Source organism: Mustelus asterias, chromosome 19, assembly GCF_964213995.1.
Source record: "Mustelus asterias chromosome 19, sMusAst1.hap1.1, whole genome shotgun sequence".
In the NCBI taxonomy this organism is placed as follows: domain Eukaryota; kingdom Metazoa; phylum Chordata; class Chondrichthyes; order Carcharhiniformes; family Triakidae; genus Mustelus; species Mustelus asterias.
The window spans coordinates 84566133-84585677 of NC_135819.1; the positions used below are offsets into that span (position 1 = coordinate 84566133).

Here is a 19545-nt window from a genome sequence, read left to right on the forward strand (position 1 = left end):
ATGAACCAGAATTCTCCATTCCTCAGTAAAATACATTCTGCTTAAAAAAATGATCAAATGCCATATTTCCAGAATCACAACAATAATGGATGGGAAAGTGAATTGTGGGCACTCATTGAGTCTAATTAAATCATTGGATATCATTAGAAATAAGTTCCATGAACTAAAGCAATGAATATTTGCACAGCAATATTTCTGTAATTATGGCTGAAGTAGCAATATCAACTAAGTGTAATATTTGAATAATTTGACATTCTCTGGTCTCTGAGTGTATGGAATATACCAAACCTTTGGACTCGGAATGTGTGACTTTTCTCAATTCCTGATGATATTAGATCTCTGTCAGCACAAAGATCCAACAAAAATGGAGAAGGTTGAGAGAGAGCTGACATCCATTTTCTCATCCCTTACTGTCCTTAATCAGTGTTTTTTTTTAAAAAGGAAGATGTGGATGTTGCTTAATCCCTAAGTGTGTGATTAATCTGAAATACCAGCAGCAAACAAAAAAACATTTAAAGAAAATAGTGCACTTTTACAAGTTATCAACAAAATAATAATTAATTACTCACTTGAATGGTTCATGTGGAAAAGCTCACATTCCAGGTTTACATTTCTGCTCTGTAGTTCCCAAAATCCCTCTAATGCAGAAAGAGGCCCTTCAGCCCATTGGGTCTGCACCGGTTTTTTGAAGGAGCATCCCACCCAGGATTCCCCACTCCTTTGCCCTATCCCCGTAACCATGCACATTTGCCATGGCTAATCCACCTAAGCTATCCAGCTGGCTAATCCATCTTTGGACACTAAGGGGAATTTAGCTTAGCCAATCCACCGAGGTGAACTCAATAGACAAAGTCGAATACCAGAGACATTCCCAGATTCTCCCAAAGAGATGGACATTCTGCAGGTCACCAAGTAAGTCACTTGCATCCCTGTTACCAGGAAGTCAGTTTTCTATATAGATGGACTTGAAAAGGAAACAAGCTTGGAGACCTTATGATGTTGCAGCCTCCAAATCTTGTGGTATAGATGTTAGTGGCCACTTAGCTGCTGTTGTTTCTCTGCCGTTGTTGTGTCTTACAGATAGCACTTAAGATTAAAGGGGCGACCAACATGGCTGCCTTACCATGTGGATTCTCACAGTCTCCTTTTTCAACATGATGTTATATTTTGTCGATTTTCTACAATCTGGGTTACTGTTTGTAGTCATTCACCCTGGGAGTTTGAGACAATTAACATTTTGATTTTCGAATGACCCATTCAAGTCAGGAATCACCTTTTGACTGGTTTCAAGGGATGAGTAATGACAGACACTTCTTAGTCTGGAATGTGTCCACTTGTTCATTTCAGACAGTATGGTCAGACTCTCAGCAGCCATTTCTTAGAGCATTTTAAGATCTATTTTTAAAAGAAAAGTCAGTTCCAGAAGATTTCATCTCGAGTACAGTTTATTTTTAAAAGTTATGAATATGACATACCTTCACTGGACATGACACAACCCTCAACAGATCCAAATATCTGTCTCAGCTAAAACCTCCTGTCCTATTCCAGATCCTTTGAGAGGAATTTTCCTGTCTCACCTGGCACGGGCGGGAGAGGGTGGGGGGGCGGGGGATGAGTGGACCATGCAAATGTTGACCATTGACCTCGGGTTGAATTTTCCAGTTTTGGGACGAGCGTGGCTGGAAAGTCCCGCCCTTTGTCTGTGCTGCCTATAAATCTACAGTTTATAATACACCTGGAGTGACATCTTGGCTCAGTTCATCGCACACTTCCCTCTGAATCAGAAGCTCTGGATTGAAGTCCAACTCCAACATGGGAGTCTTATGACCGATATTAACAGTACCGTCTGGTATTGAGGGAGTGCTGCATTGTCTTCTAGGGTGTTTCAGCTTGTGTTTGACAAAGAGCAAGATTGCTCTCAATGATGACATCAATTATGACTGCTGGAAAATTAGATTAACTGTCCATTCATCAAACTCCATAGAACCATAGAAAATTACAGCTCAGAAACAGGCCTTTTGGCCCTTCTTGTCTGTGCCGAACCATTTTATGCCTAGTCCCACTGACCTGCACTTGGACCATATCCCTCCACACCCATCTCATCCATGAACCCGTCCAAATTTTTCTTAAATGTTAAAAATGACCCCGCATTTACCACTTTATCCGGCAGCTCATTCCACACTCCCACCACTCTCTGCGTGAAGAAGCTCTCCCTAATATCCCCTTTAAACTTTTCTCCTTTCACCCTTAACCCATGCCCTCTGGTTTTTTTCTCCCCGAGCCTCAGCAGAAAAAGCCTGCTTGCATTCACTCTATCTATACCCATCAAAATCTTATACACCTCGATCAAATCTCCCCTCAATCTTCTACGCTCCAGGGAATAAAGTCCCAACCTATTCAATCTCTCTCTGTAACTCAGCTTCTCAAGTCCCGGCAACATCCTTGTGAACCTTCTCTGCACTCTTTCAATCTTATTTACATCCTTCCTGTAACTAGGTGACCAAAACTGTACACAATACTCCAAATTCGGCCTCACCAATGCCTTATATAACCTTACCATAACACTCCAACTTTTATACTCGATACTCCGATTTATAAAGGCCAATGTACCAAAGGCACTCTTTATGACCCTATCCACCTGTGATGCTACTTTTAGGGAATTCTGTACCTGTATTCCCAGATCCCTCTGTTCAACTGCACTCTTCAGAGTCCTACCATTTACCCTGTACGTTCTTGGTCATATACAAAATATGCAAAATGGCAAAAGCATGACGTAGTTCAATGTGTGTAAGATATTCTGAAGATTGAGAAGGGTGAGTAAAAGTAAGTCATAGAATCCCTGCAGTACAGAAGGAGGCCATTTGGCCCATCGAGTCTGCACCAATAACAATCCCATCCAGGCCCTATCCTCGTAACACCCTGACACTCAGGGGCAATTTTGCTTGACCAATCCACCTAACTTGCACATCTTTGGAGTGTGGGGGGAAACCGGAGCACCCGGAGGAAACCCACGTTGACTTGGGGAGAACGTGCAGGCTCCATACAGACAGTGACCCAAGGCTGGAATTGAACCCAGACCCCTGGTGCTGTGAGGCAGCAGTGCTAACCACTGTGCCACCCTATCTTTTATTTATATTTTACTTTCAGAAAATGCTGTATTGAAGCTGTATTTGTTTTTGAAATGTTAACCTGAGGTTTAAACATTTTAGACGGGTCTTTTCACTGTCTCAGTGATGGGAACTGCACCATTGAATGTGCTGCTGTACAAAGAACAAGTTCAGACTTGAAATTGCCTATTTTTAAAGAACCAATAGCAAAGGATCTATTGTCTAAAAGGCCAACGTGATGCTTCAGAGGGCAAAGAGAAACAGAAGCAAGGAGACAATGAAAATAATTAAAGTGTCAAGACATAATACGATAGAATACATTGAAAGTATTGGAACAAGTTGCACCCAGGTTTATGATGTTTCCATTCTTTTCACAAGTGCATATTTACGTGCACAGGAAATACACATGTAACTCTAGAAGTGCACAAATGGTAGATCATGTACAAGAAAGGTCTGAAAATAATAAGCGTTCACAATGACAATCCATAAAAGTCTGTAAAACATGTTTGCAAAGCCCCACAAATCATTCATTTTAAAAAACCAAGGTTCTGTGAAAAGGCAGCCAGGATATGAGATTTATTTATTCCCCTTTGAGCCTTTGCTTTTTGCATGTCCAAGACATTAAAAAATTAACCTTCTCAATGGTTCCCAAACTGAGATCCCATTGGCAAATCGACTGAAATATTCACTCAATGACATGGTTTCCAGCTCGCCTCCACAGTGGAAAACATTCTCCATTCCTGCCCCCACCACGGGATTTAGTCCCAGATGGGAAGATTCTGCTCATAGCAAGGGGAGGAAAGGTGGGATTACGTAGAAACATAGAAACTAGAAGCAGGAATTGGCCATTCGGCCCTTTGAGCCTGCTCCGCCATTCATTTTAATCATGGCTGATCATCATAGAGTCGTAGAATACCTACAGGAGGCCATTTGGCTCATCAAGTCTGCACCAACCACAATCCTACCCAGCCCCTATCCTCAAAGTCCACATTTTTTCTCTGCTGGTCCGCCTGACACTAAGGGCCCAATTTTATCATTTTGATTCCAAGTGCTGAATCTGGGTGCAATTCAGATCTCACTTGGAAACCCCGTTCTCAGGCGCCCCCATACGCACTCTGCCTGAAAAAAAAATTGCAGGTCTGAATTGCGCTGTGGGTGGGGCTTATCGCGCCCAAAACGTTGCAGCTCCGATCGGTGCCTCCAACTGCGCATGCGCAGTAAAAAAAAATTGAAAAACACTCCCCTGCCATAGCTTTATGCAGCCTGGGAACGATGGCCCCCATAGACATTGCCCCACCCCAAAACATAACTGTCCCACTTATCCACTTTCCACCCTGCTACCCAGACTGATCGCGGCGTGATGCCAATCATGGACATTTTAGCCACTTGGAAAAGGGGGAATCGGCACGAAGGCGGGTGCTGATCGCGCTATCCACCTCATGCCCGACTTTACCAAGTTTTCATGCCCGAAAACAGGTGTGCAACTTGTTGGTAAAATCGGGCCCAAAGTGGCAATTTAGCATGGCCAATCCACCTAACCCACACATTTTTGGACTGTGGGAGGAAACCGGATCACCCAGAGGAAACCCATGCAGACACGGGGAGAACGTGCAGACTCCACACAGACAGTGACCCAAACTGGGAACTGAACCCGGGTCCCAGGCGCTGTGAGGCAGCAGTGCTAACCACTGTGCCACCTTATCGAATTCAATATCCTGATCCCCCTTTCCCCCCATATCCCTTGATTGCTTTAGCCCCAAGAGCTAAAGGGATTAATGACATAAAAAGGGACAAAAGAATAAAAAAGATTTATTTAAAATTTTCAACAAAAATGAAACTTTTATTCAATTCTGATGTTGCACTTGTATAAATAATTCTTCAGGGTTAAAGAAGTGATAAGCAGCAATGATCATTTATCAGGCTGTTAAAGATTCATTTCTTTCTGAAAGGAACCATGCCCATCATTTTCCTGGGGTATTAGTTTGGTCTATTGGGAAGTCCACTCATTTCACATCCTTCATTTATTTTAATGCAAATCTATCAGCGAGGTATAAAAGCATCGTGACATAATGGTAGCATCCCTACCTCTGGGCCAGTAACTCAAGGTGCACGTACTACGTCAGGACTTGTCGGTAGTAACCAGTTCCCCTGTGGAATGGATCCAGACACAGGGTTGTGCCACAGGCTGTACTCAGCAACGAAGCTTCTCACCTGAAGGCATGACCAGAAGAAGAATGTCCTGAATTTTATGGAGGATTCGGACAACTCAGTCAGTGGCTTCCTCATTTCCAAATTTCATTGCACATGTGTAGACTTTGAAACACACGAGAAAGAGGCAGAACCAGTGGCCTCTTGAGTTTGCTCTGCCATTTAATAAGATCATGGCTGATCTGATAGTAACCTCAAATCTGCATTCCGCCTGCCCCCAATAATCTATCACCCCCTGTGCTTATCAAGAGTCTATCCACCACTACCTTAAAAACATTCAAAGACTACTTCCATCACTTTTTGAGGAAGAGAGTTCCAGAGACTCACAACACTGAGAGAAAGAAATTCACCCCATCACTTCATCTTCAGCTTGGAGGGCCGAAGGGCCTGTTCCTGTGCTGTAATTTTCATTGTTCTTTGTTCTTTATGTCCTCTTCACAATTTAATTTTCTATGTGTCTTTGTGTCGTCAGTAAATTTGGCAAACATCCCATCCCAGTGATTGATACCAATTGTAAAATGCTGAGCCCTCAGCACTGATCCCTGTGTTATACCACTCGTTACTAAAAAATGCCTATTTATGTCTACTCTCTGCTTCCTGTTAGTTAACCAATCTTCTAACCATGCCAATATGTTACCCATTATAACATGAACTTTTATTTTCTACAATAGCCTTTAATGTGGTACCTTATCAAATGCCTTCTAGAAATCTAAATATAGACCCTTATTTTTTGAACAATGACTCCTGGTTCTAGGTTCTCCCACAAGAGGAAACTTCCTCTCCGCATCCACTCTGTCAATACCCCTCAGGATCTTAAGGTTTCAATCAGGTCACCTCTTATTCTTTGAGTACAAGCCTAACCTGTCCCATCTTTCCTCATAGGACAACCCACCAATTCCAGGAGTTAGCCTGCTAAGCCTTCTCTGAACTGCTTCCAATGCATTCATATCCATCCTTAAATGACCAATACTGCACACAATACTTTTGATGTGGTCTCACTAGTGCCCTGGACAACTGAAGCATAACCGACCTACTTTTGTATTGAATTCACCTTGTAATAAATCATAACATTCTATTTGTTTTCCTAATTACTTGTACACTAGCCTTTTTCATTTCATGCACTAAGACACCTAGATCCCTCTGCACCTCAGAGCTCTACAATCTCTCACCATTTAGATGATAGGGTGGCACAGTGGCACAATGGTTAGCCTTCTGCCTCACAGTGCCTGGGACGCGGGTTCAATTCCCAATTTGGATCACTGTCAGTGTGGAGTTTGCACGTTCTCCCCATGTCTGTGTGGGTTTCCTCCGGGTGCTCCGGTTTCCTCCCAAAGTCTGAAAGACTGTGCTGGTTAGGTGCATTGGCCATGCTAAATTCTCCCTCAGTGTACCCAAACAGGTGCCGGAGTGTGCCGACTGGGGGATTTTCACAGTAACTTCATTGCAGTGTTAATATAAGCCTACTTGTGACACTAATAAATAAATGTTAAGTTTTTTTTACCAAAATGGGAAATTTCACATGTTTCCACAATATATTCCATTTGTCTGACTGTTTCCCACTCAGTTGACCTGCCTACATCTCCATAGCGTCCTTTCCGGAAGGATAGGGGGGGGGAGTTTAGTTCAGTCGGGCAGCATGGTCGTGCAGTCTTAGAGGGCCGAAGGGCCTGTTCCTGTGCTGTAATTTTCTTTGTTCTTAATGTCCTCCTCACAATTTACTTTCCTACGTGTCTTTGTGTCATCAGCAAATTTGGCAAACGTCCCATCCCAGTCATTGATATAAATTGTAAAATGCTGAGTAAAATGTTGGTGGCACGGTAGCACAGTGATTAGCACTGCTGCTTCACAGCTCCAGGGACCTGGGTTCGATTCCCAGCTTGGGTCACTGTCTGTGTGGAGTTTGCACATTCTCCTCGTGTCTGCGTGGCTTTCCTCCGGGTGCTCTGGTTCCCTCCCGCAGTCCAAAGATGTGCAGGTTAGGTCGATTGGCCATGCTAAAAATTGCCCCTTAGTGTCTTGAGATGTGTAGGTTAGAGGGATTAGCGGGTAAATATGTAGGCATATGGGGTAGGGCCTAGGTGGGATTGTGGTCGGTGCAGACTCGATGGGTCAAATGGCCTCTTTCTGCACTGTAGGGTTTCTATGATTCTATGAGCCCCCAGCAGTGATCCCTCTGTTATACCACTCATTACTAAAAGTGCCCATTTATTCCTACTCTCTGCTTACTGTCAATTAGCCAATCTTCTATCCATGCCAATATGTTACCTATTATAATATGAACTTTTATTTTCTGCAATAATCTTTGATGTGGTACCTTATCAAATGCCTTCTAGAAATCTTAATACAGTACATCCACCGGTTCCCCTTTACCCACAAGACAGGTTACTTGCTCCAAGCGCTCCAATAAGTTGGTTAAGCTTGATTTTCCTTTCACGAAACCATGTTGGCTCTGCCTGATTACCTCGAGTTTATCTAAATGTCCCACTATGGCTTCTTTAATAACATTTTCCCTAAAGCCAGGATATTATCTGGGATGGAGCATTTGAGTAAAAAGGGGAGATTCGATGGGGTTGGATTGTTTTCTTTAGAGCAGAGAAAGCTGAGGGGGGACAAGATTAAGGTGTATAAGATTATGAGGGGTATGGACAGGGTGGATAGGAAGCAGTTATTCCCCTTGTTTGAGGGGTCAATCACGAGGGGGCAGAGTTTTAGGATAAGGAGCAGGAGATTCAGAGGGGTTTTGAGAAACAAAATTCACTCGGAGGATGGTAAGAATCTGGAATGCATTGCCTGGGGACGTAGTGGAGACTGGGAACCTTACAACCTTTAAAAAATATTTGGCTGAGCACTTGAAATATCATATTTTTCAAGGATATGGTACAAGTGCTGGAAGATGGGTTTAGCGCGACTTTAGTGGTAGTTATTGTCGGTACAGACTCGATGAGCCAAACGGCCTTGTCTGCACTATGGGTGGGATTTTCACCCTGAAACTGGAAAATCCCACCCGAGGTCGATGGACCTTTGCATGGTTCGCCCCTCACCCGCTATGATTCCCGTGGTGGGCGGAAAGGAAAATTCATATCGATGACTCCATGACTCAATGACTCTCTCTATGACAAATATTAGGCAAACTTGTCTGTGGTTTCCTGCTTTTTGTCTCCCTCTCTTTTTGAATGATGTGCTTCATTTGAAGGTTGTCAGCTGATTTGTTTTCTAATAGCGGTGAACGTTAATAGCTTCAATATTATCCTTTACGAAAAATACAGGCCTTCATATTTTTATGTTATATTTACTGCAATGATGCTGTATCCCAACACTCATGTCATAGATAGCAAAGCATGATAGGCTACATTTGAAAATTCATTTTGGCATCAATTCTATAACATCTACTTATCTGGCTTTGGTTATGGGTCATGTGCTGAGAGAGGTAGTGGAAAATGATGATTTATAAAGTAGATAACAATTTATTCAAAGGATTCTCATTTACTGTCAAATCCAGGAGATGAATAATGGTTCCCATCTGCAGTTTAACTTGAGTGAGTCTGGGAAATCATTCACTGCAGGTTCCAGAATGTAAATTATTCTTTTTCTGTAAGAACAGCAGGGCCAGCTGTTTGCAGTCATTCTGATTGGCTGTCATGATGGCAACACTCTGGATAAATCGATGGCCAGGTCACATTGAGACATTACAACAACAACAAAGATTTGCATTAACAGGGAAAGATTCCAAAGTGCTTCACAGGAATGATTGTAGAATCATAGAACCTACAGTGCAAAAGGAGGCCATTTGGTCCATCAAGCCTGCACCAACAACAATCCCATCGAGGCCCCATTCCCGTAACCCTACATGTTTACTCTGCTAATCCCCCTGACATTAAGGGGCAATTTTTCATGGCCAATCAACCTAACCCGCATATCTTGGGCTGTGGGAAGAAACTGGAGCACCCGGACGGAATCCACACAGACACCGGGTTAATGGAGGGAATGTGCGATAGAGAGGTGGAAGAGTCAATGGAGGGACTGTGATGGAGAGGTGGGGGGGGTGGGGTTAATGGAGGGAATGTGATAGAGGGGTGCAGGGGTTAATGGAGGGAATGTGTGATTAAGAGGTGGAAGAGTCAATGGAGGGACTGTGATGGAGAGGTGGGGGGGTTAATGGAGGGAATGTGATAGAGGGGTGCAGGGGTTAATGGAGGGAATGTGTGATGGAGAGGTGGAGGGATTATTGGAGAGAATGTGATAGACGGGTGCAGGGGTTAATGGAGGGAATGTGCGATAGAAAGGTGGGGGGTTAATGGAGGGAATGTGATAGAGAGGTGGAGGGGTTAATGGAGAGAATGTGATAGAGGGGTGCAGGGGTTAATGGAGGGGATGCGTAATGGAGAGGCGGAGGGGTTATTGGAGAGAATGTGATAGAGGGGTGCAGGGGTTAATGGAGGGAATTTGTGATAGAAAGGTGGGGGGTTAATGGAGGGAGTTTCAGAGTTCAAGGCTTGAGAAGCTGAAGATATGGTCAACGATGAAAATATAATTTTTGGAGTAACGAGTCTTCTTCATGCCCAAATCGAGATGCTGATTTGGTTACACATCAATTAGTTACTATTTCCTAGTTTGTCACACCTTCTACCCTCTCCCACCCTGCGGTTATTGTGTGATAAGCACTGGCAGTGACTCATAAACCTCCTGTTAAATATCCGAGCCTAAACAGTAAAATAACCTTACAGCAAAGAACGAGGCTGTTCCATCTGATTGATGTGGTGTTGTGCTCCAATCTCTGGTCGTAAATTGGCTCTCTTTGTATGAAACTGCATGATTTATTTATGTCTATAATTCTGAATAGATGAGGTACAATTGTGGAAGTAACATAATGACCTGTTGTGGTTTGAAATGTACATTCTCACATTTGGAAGCCTCTTAGTGATGTCTGTGTTGTGGAAAACATACATACATGATGCCTCTTTGCAATGTGTACTGCCTGCATGTCCGGTCAATCCTGCCATCTACTGAATATGTCAAAAATCAAGAGCAGAGTGTTTACTTATCTTGCTTGTGCCTGCATTGCCACGAATGCACGGTAACATGGGCTCTCAGGCACAGTTGTCCAGTACTTAAGGCATTTTACACACCAGAACTTTCAACATTTCCCAATGTGTTTTGATAGTGTAAGAAACATCAGAGAAGAATGTTCACATGACAAGAAGCAGTAATATAGTGATATTGTCGCTGGGCTAGTAATCCAGAGACCCAGGATAATGCTCTGGGGACCCGGGTTCAAATCCCGCCACGGCAGACGGTGAAATTTGAATTCAACAAAGAACAAAGAACAATACAGCACAGGAACAGGCCCTTCGGCCCCCCAAGCCCGCGCCGCTCCCCGGTCCAGGATTGAATCCTGAATCCAGGATCCCCGCCCAATTTTCCAGCCTATCTACATACCAATATCCTATCCACCGAGCTGTCCCTCACAGCTACGATGCTTTGTTCATTACAACCTATTAACTTACCCCCACCCCCCCATTCCAGACCATGTGATCTCCAGGGAGAGGCGAAAACCCAGAGTGAAAAACCCCAGGGCCAATATGGGGAAAAAAAATCTGGGAAATTCCTCTCCGACCCCCTGAGGCGATCGAAACGAGTCCAGGAGATCACAATGGCCCCGATCGGAAAATGCTTCCCAACCCTAGTCATTTCCACTTCCACGAACACCATATGTATTCCCTGCCCCCGAGACAGGTTCCCAACTATCCGCAGTCTCACTCTGTACTGGCACCAGCAAGATGATCATAGAATGAAGCCTTGAAACGAGAAACCAGGAACAATTAGCCCGCGCCGCTCCCTGGTCCAAACTAGACCACTCTTTTGTATCCCTCCATTCCCACTCCGTTCATATAGCTGTCTAGATAAGTCTTAAACGTTCCCAGTGTGTCCGCCTCCACCACCTTGCCCGGCAACACATTCCAGGCCCCCACGACCCTCTGTGTGAAATATGTCCTTCTGATATCTGTGTTAAACCTCCCCCCCTTCACCTTGAACCTATGACCCCTCGTGAACGTCACCACCGACCCGGGTCGGCAATAAAAAATCTGGAATTAAAAATCTAAGAGTGAACATCAAACCATAGTTGATTGTCGGAAAAGCACATCTGGTTCACTGATGTCCTTTAGGGAAGGAAATGGGAAGGAAATCTGCCATCCTTACCTGGTCTGGCCTACATGTGACTCCAGAGCCACGGCAATGTGGTTGACTCTCAACTACCCTCTGAAATGGCCGAGCAAACCACTCAGTTCAAAGGCAATTAGGAATGGGCAATAAATGCTGGCCCAGCCAGCGGCATCCACATCACATGAAAGAATAAAGAAAAAATTGGACAATTTTCCGGCCACGCTCGCCATAAAACCAGAAAATTCCGCCCAAGGTCAACGCACCTTCCAGTGGTCCACCCCTCGCTCCTCCGATTCCTGTGGTGGGCAGAATGGGAAAATTCACTCCTTTGAGTGCATTCACCCCTTTAACTAATGCACTAAATATTGTGCTCAGGACAGGTTAAACCATATAATTGGCAAACTTACTTCGAGGCCTGAAGGATGGCTGGTTGTGGAATTATTTGCTCTGTTATTACTGAATGCTACGTGGACTGGTGTGAGGAATGTCGTACTGCGTTATTGAAGAAAGCAGTGCTCTTCAGAACTGAGCATTAAGGCACAGTCTTAATCTACAGCGGAATCATGAACATTCTGTTTGAACATAATCACGATGTTCTATCATTGACAGCCAAGCCTTCGGTTACCTCAGCTCCAAATTCTAGAATTCTACGCCTAAACCTCTCGACTTCTCTCTCCTCATTACTCTTTAAAACTCACCCCTTTGACAAGCTTTTGGTCACCTGACTTTGCATCTTCTTTTTAGCTCAGAGTTATACATTACCATGCTACGAAAATATGGCTTGTGATGAGAAGGCAAAGAGTGAAACTTTACGCTGTGTCTTTTGTCAGTGATTGAAACTCAAAATATTACAGATGCTGGAATCTGAAACAAAATGTCCAAAGATGTGCGGGGTAGGTGGATTGGCCATGCTCAATTGCCCCTTTGTGTCAGGTTGATTAGCAGGGTAAATGTATGGGGTTACAGGGATAGGACCTGGGTGGGATTGTTGTTCTGAAGGCTCGATGGGCCAAATGGCCTCTTTCTGCTCTGTATTCTATGATTCTATGAAAATCAGAAAATGCTGGAAAACCTCAGCATCTGACAGTAACTGTGGAAGGAGAATAGAGCCAACGTTTCGAGTCAGGATGACCCTTCCTCAGAGCTAAGGACAATGAAAATAGGACAAGATTTAAACTATGAGGGTTGGGGGGGAGGGAGAGGGGCAGTGGGGGTGAATGACAAAGTGCTTCGATCATCAGCACTCTGGTCTCAGGTTTTGGTGAACATTGGGGTCTTTTTCTTTTAGATCAATCTCAGATATATTTATCTGAAGATGGGGTCCTTTACCGTGGGCAATATATTCTCATGTAAACCATCACCCTGTAATAAGCTAAAGAGCTTCATTTTCACAGAGTGTAAACTTCAGCTTAGAGCTGCTTACAAATCTTCAAACTGTGACATATGCTGTGTCAGTGAAACTCAAACAGTGCGTTTGAAGATTTCTCCTTTTGAAGCAGCCCCTCGGGATGGAGAATGATTTATTTCCTCTCTGTTTTGGGGGATTCTGAACGACTGATAAATCCCGAACATGATCTGCACAGTCTGACACACACTGGGCAAGTGGTGTTTGAAAGGGTCGGACCAAAGGTTGTTTGGAGATTTCTGCCCTCACTTTGATGCTTTAACATCACCTCCGCATGTTCCCAATGATGGCTGTCCATGGGTTCACTGCTTTTTCAATCTTCTCCACTTGGTTCACTGACAAATTAGGTCTGAGTTGATGAGGATGTTTGGTCTCTTTGGGGATGCTTTGAGGACACCCCTAATGCCTTTTCCCCTGTCCTCCTGGGAATCTCCTGCTGTAATCGGGCTCTTAGTAGAGCAGTTACTTCAGGAAAGGTAGATTCACTGTAGTATCAGTCCTACTCAGTGCTTTCAATAACTACGGGCGACTGTTCCATTTTCCTGTAGCATGCCCTGCAGCGGCAGAGTCAGCCCGCCATTGGCCGGTGATGGGGTCTTCCAGTCCCACCGCTGTCAATGGGGTTTCCCATTGTTTGAACCTTCCGCAGCCGATGAACCCACAGCAGAGGTTCGCTGTCGGAGTGACCTGAAGATCCCACCAGTGGGAATGGTCAGAAAATCCCACCCTCGCTCGGGCGAGGCTCGTAAAATCCTGCCCGAGGTCAATGGAGAATTCCATTCTGCGAGCCTTGTCCGCCTCGATTCCGGGTCAGGCGAGGTGGTAAAATTCCAGTCTCCATGTCTGAGCATCACCTAATGGTGATTCTTTTTATTCTTCCATGAGATTTGAGTGTCACTAAGTCAGCGTTTGCTGTCCATCCCTAATTGCCCTTGAGAAGGTGGTAGTGAGCTGCCTTCTTGAACTGCCATAGTCCTTGTGGTGTAAGTACACCCACAGTGCTGCTCGGACTGACGTTCCAGGGTTTTGACCCAGTGACAGTGAAGGAACAGGAACGGGATATATTTCCTGGATGGTGAATGACTGGGAGGGGAACTCCCAAGTGGTGGTGCTACCATCTAGCTGCTGCCCATGTCCGGGATGGTGATGGTCGTGGGTTTGGACGTTTTTAAAGGAGCCTTTTCGAGTTGCTACAGTACATCTTATAAATGGCACACACGCTGGCATTCTTCATCAGTGGCAGAGGGAGTGAGTGGTGAAAAGGGTCTGAATCAAAAGGGTTGCTGCGTCTTGGAGAGTGTTGAACTTCTTGTTGGAGCTCCACTCATCCAGGCAAGTGGAGAATATTCCATCACACTCCTGACTTGTGGATCGTGGAAAGGCTTAACGAGTCAGGAGGTGAGTTACTCTCCAAGAATTTCCAGCCTCTGAACTATTTATGTGGCTAGTCCACTTTATAGTCAGTGGTAACCCCCAGGATAAAATAATGAGGGGCACAGATCAGCCAGATAGTCAATATATTTTCCCAAAGGTAGGGGAGTCTAAAACTAGAGGGCATAGGTTTAAGGTGAGAGGGGAGAGATACAAAAGTGTCCAGAGGGGCAATCTTTTCACACAGAGGGTGGTGAGTGTCTGGAATGAGCTGCCAGAGGTAGTAGTAGACGCGGGTACAATTTTGTCTTTTAAAAAGCATCTAGACAGTTACATGGGTAAGATGGGTATAGAGGGATATGGGCCAAATGCGGGCAATTGGGATTAGCTCAGAGGTTTAAAAAAAAAGGGCGGCATAGACAAGATGGGCCGAAGGACCTGTTTCCATGCTGTAAACCTCTATGACTCTACGTTGATAGTGATTCAGTAATGGTAATGCAATTGAATGTCAAGGGGTGATGGTTGGATTTTTTCTTGCTGGAGATGGCCACTGCCTGGCACTTGTACACTGCAAATGTTACTTGCCACTTGTCAGCCCAAGCCTGGATATTCCCCGAGTCTTGCTGCTTCAGTATCTGAGGAGTCACAAATGGTGCTGAGCATTGTCTAATCATCAGTGAACATTCCTATTTCTGACCATTTGATGGAAGGAAGGTCATTGATGAAGCAGCTGAAATGGTTGGGCCCAGGACACTAATCCTGAGGAACCCCTGCAGTGATGTCCTGGAGCTGAGATTATTGACTTTCAACCACCACAACCACAATCCTTTGTGCCAGGTGCGACTCCAACTAGCGGAGAGATTTCCCCTGATTTCTATTGACTCCAGTTTTGCTCGGGCTCCTTGATGCCACAATATTTTAATTAAAAAGCAGAAAAATATTTTACAGATGGAGCAAAATTTTGAAGTTAGAGTCATAGAGAGGTTTACAGTATGGAAACAGGCCCTTCGGCCCAACTTGTCCACGCCGCCCCTTCTTTTAACCCCTAAGCTAATCCCAATTGCCCGCATTTGACCCATATCCCTTTATACCCATTTTATCCATGTAACTGTCTCAATGCTTTTTAAAAAACAAAATTGTACCCGCCTCTACTACTACTTCTGGCAGCTTGTTCCACCCTCTGTGTGAAACAATTGCCCCTCTGGACACTTTTGTAACTCTCTCCTCACCTTAAAACTATGCCCTCTAGTTTTAGACTCCACTACCTTGGGAAAAGATATTGACTATCTAGCTGATCTATGCCTCTCATTATTTTATAGACCTCTATAAGATCATCCCTCAGCCTCCTACGCTCCAGAGAAAAAAGTCCCAGTCTATCCAGCCTCTCCTTACAACTCAAACCATCAAGTCCCAGTTGCATCCTAGTAAATCTTTTCTGCACTCTTTCTAGTTTAATAATATCCTTTCTATTTTAGGCTGACCAGAACTGTACACAGTACAGTTCCTTAAATTTTTCTGCAATCTCATTCCAATTGTCTCATTTTCAGAAGAACCAGAAGCACATTGAACAATATTGAATATTGGAATGCATTTCCATTTCTTTTATTTGAATATTTTTTTGTTAATTATCAGGGAGTACCATGGAACTGTTAAGTTTAAGCAGGTTGAAGAGATATCGAGATAAAATTCTGGAAACTGAACTACAAGTGATTTGGGAGCTGATTTCCACGGCGATTGTGCAGATCGATGCTAAATCTGGCAGTAATGAGACTGAATTAGCAGATAATACTTTGTCCATCCTCGTCATATCACAACGAGAAATTCATGGCAACTTTATTGGGAAATAAAGCTGCCATATCTTATTGAAAGGCCGTCCGAGAAGTTTCCCACTGAGGAAATTATCACCCTTACTGAGATGTAATTAATTCCATTGTCGAACAGTGAAAGGTTTGACTTGGGTTTATTGATCAGCATCCACTTTGTTCTCCCTGCGATATTAATTGGTTAGTTATCAGCGTTAGTGGCTAAAGCTGCCAATATCCACAGGATCCATTGGAAGTTAGCTGCTCCTCCAACAACTATCATTAAAGCTGTGAATAATTGTTGTTTGTGCTTCTCAACCTTTGCCACCTAAGCAAGCAGCATTGCCACACTTCACACGGCGGGGAAGGAACGGGAAATGGTTTATTTGCGAAACTGCTTTCAATTCTTCCTCAGAAGAGGTTGGAAATCTGAACGTTTGGATGTTTAAGCAAAGTACAAAGTGTTAAAAAAAATTCTGACATGTGACCGATGATGCACAGATTATTTAAAACTTGGTGTAGTTTCTATTTTCTGAACTCGAGTTATAGAGTCATAGAGTTGTAGAAGTTTACAGCATGGAAGAGGCCCTTCGGCCCAACTTGTCCATGCCGCCCAATTTTTACCACTAAGCTAGTCCCAATTGCCTGCATTTGGCCCATATCCCTCTATACCCATCGTACCCATATAACTGTCTAAACGCTTTATAAAAGGGAAAATTGTACCCACTTCTACTACTACTGGCAGCTTGGTCCAGACACTCACCAGCATCTGTGTGATTAGATACACACAATATTGTGTTTCGGATGACTATAAAACAGTCTCTAACATTGGAAAAAATTACAAGTTTAGCAACTAGTTTATTTTCCCACTTTACAGAACTAGATTAAATCTTTGATTGGTGAAGTAGCTGTTCAGGAATGACAGACATGCAAAAAACAGAATTGCTGGAAAGTTCTACAAGGTTGATGACGGGGGTTGTCTTGACATTTTCTGTCATTTTGAGGAGGTCCAGGGCTACACAGGGACCTCTGATCCAGCAGCAACCTTCAATCTATCCCCCATTGTGAGTCTTGCTTTATAAATGCCCCCCCCTCCGCCCCCCCACCCCACCCCCCAACTTCCTCCCCCGACCTCCTTCCCCAGATGGCAATCTTGGACTGGTGTCCCATCATGCTGCATTGTGTCTTTCGTTAAGGAAGTAAAAGACAAGGTCAATAAATAAGTAAAGGAACTTCCACGAGCTAACTCAAAGATTAGTGAATAATATATACATGTCGGTGCAGATTCGATGGGCCAAAGGGCCTCTTGTGCACTGTGTGATTCTCTGATTCCAGGAGAAACAGATGAGATAGACAGATGAACCAATTTACAGAAAGAGTGAGAGAAAAACAATGAGCAAAGTAGAACAAACATGGAGAAATAAAGGGCAGAGAAAATAGACAGCAGGAAAATATCAACAGAGAGTGGGAAGAAAGGAGGTTGTTACAGGAGGAGAAAAACACAAACATTAAAACATTTTCTGAATGTTCTGTTTCAGACGGGAAGTTATACATTGGCCTGTACACTGATTATTTTGGAGAGGATCCTGCAATATTTCGAAGCTTGGGTGACCATTCTACAACCAGAACAGAACACGATGAGCGACTGCTGAAAGGTAATCATTCAGTTTCTCTCCGGTGAAGTTAATATGAAATGATGGTTTGCTCAGTGCAAACTGAGCCCAGGCACAGTCTCAGATGGAGCTGATGAGCTGATTATATTCTTATTTGATCTCAGTTTTGGGACAGTGGGAGGCACTCGCTGTTTTTCTGGTCCTTTTTTATTTTCAAAATTTCAGATTGGACTTAAACAGTTCTTTAAAAACCGCAGTCTGAAGGAGATGATATCACATCGAGTGTAATCTGCTCATTCCCGAGTCCATCAGAAAGCTGCCTTCTATCCCGGGTTCAGAATCATATTTGCTATGTCAGTGGAGGTGTGTAAGGGCCTTGATCCAGCATGAACTGGCACTTTGAGAGAAACTGAGTAAAGGTTTAAAGATACAATACTGTTGGAATGGTTACGGAGAACTCCATCAGACACTCTTTTGTAAAATAAGCAAACAATTTGGTTCATAAAAATAGAACCTGCTGGATAAAGTCTGCAGGTTTCCCTGCTGCCCTCAGATTTTTGAATGGTCCTATCATATGTTAAGCTGATCTATCTCTTCACCCTATCTGTAACGGCAACACTGCACTCTGCACCCTCTCCTTTCCTTCTCCCCATGTACTCAATGAACAGAATGCATTACAGCGTGCAAGAAACAACACTTCTCACTATATACCAATACATGTGACAATAATAAATCAAATCAAATCAGGTCTGGCAGCATAGGTGAAGAGAGAACCAGAGTTACAGTTGAGTCCATATGACTTGCGGCACAGTGGTTAGCACTGCTGCTTCACAGCGCCAGGGACCCAGGTTCAATTCCCGGCTTGGGTTACTGTCTGTGCGGAGTTTGCACATTCTCCCCATGTCTGTGTGTGTTTCCTCCGGGTTCTCCAGTTTCCTCCCGCAATCCAAAAGACATGCTTGTTAGGTACATTGGCCACGCTTTACCCGAACAGGTGCCAGAGTGTGGCAACTAGAGGATTTTCACAGTGACTTCATTGCAGCGTTAATGTTAGCCTACTTGTGACATTGATAAATAGACTTACAAACTTACTTTCTTCAGAGCTGAAAAGGGGTAGAATTGTGATGGATTATCTCGTTGGAGAGTTAGGGTGAGGGGGGTGGTTTGCCAAGGGGGAGGTGGAGCAGAATGGTAGGTCAGGGGTAGGTCAGAGCCTAGAAAAGATTGAGAAAGATGTCACGCACATAATAGTTTGTGGTTGTTGGGGAATTAGCAATAATCCATGAGAGACCATAATCATAGAATCATAGAATCCTACAGTACAGAAGGAGGCCATTCAGCCCATCAAGTCTGCACTGACCACAATCCCACCCAGGCCCTATCCCCACACCTCACTCATTTACCCTGCTAGTCCCCCTGACACTAAGGGGCAATTTAGCACGGCCAATCAACCTAACCCACACATCTTTGGAGTGCAGGAGGAAACCGGAGCACCCGGAGGAAACCCACGCAGACAGCGAGAATGTGCAAACTCAACACAGTCAGTGACCCAAGCTGGGAATCAAACCTGGGTCCTGGCGCTGTGAGGCAGCAGTGCTAACCACTGTGCCACTGTGCTGCCCGCTAAGCATCTCTCCCTTTTGGAGACGGAATGGTTTCATATATCTTAATATCTCATGGGGCAAAGCAAAGAGGTTGTTCCTCCTGGAACCCATGCCGCTGGCACCATTCTACACCACTCTCTAGTCATCTCACCAACCGAGCTAACTGACTCCCACAAAACTGGTTAGAGTTTCAGCTGTTATACATTATTGCTCCAAACTCTAACATAGACGTAGACATAGAATCATGCAGTGCAGAAGGAGGCCATTCGGCCC

The 19545-nt window shown here is 44.2% G+C and overlaps 1 protein-coding gene across 1 annotated transcript in view; it reads left to right on the forward strand.

The window, feature by feature from the left end:
- Nucleotides 1-19545, forward strand: part of LOC144507516 (semaphorin-3E-like) — a 335905-nt gene that overhangs the window by 203381 nt on the left and 112979 nt on the right. Inside the window, exon 7 of the mRNA XM_078234643.1 lies at nt 17594-17710. Within this exon, the coding sequence (XP_078090769.1) occupies nt 17594-17710 (117 nt within the window). The remainder of the gene's footprint in view (nt 1-17593; nt 17711-19545) is intronic.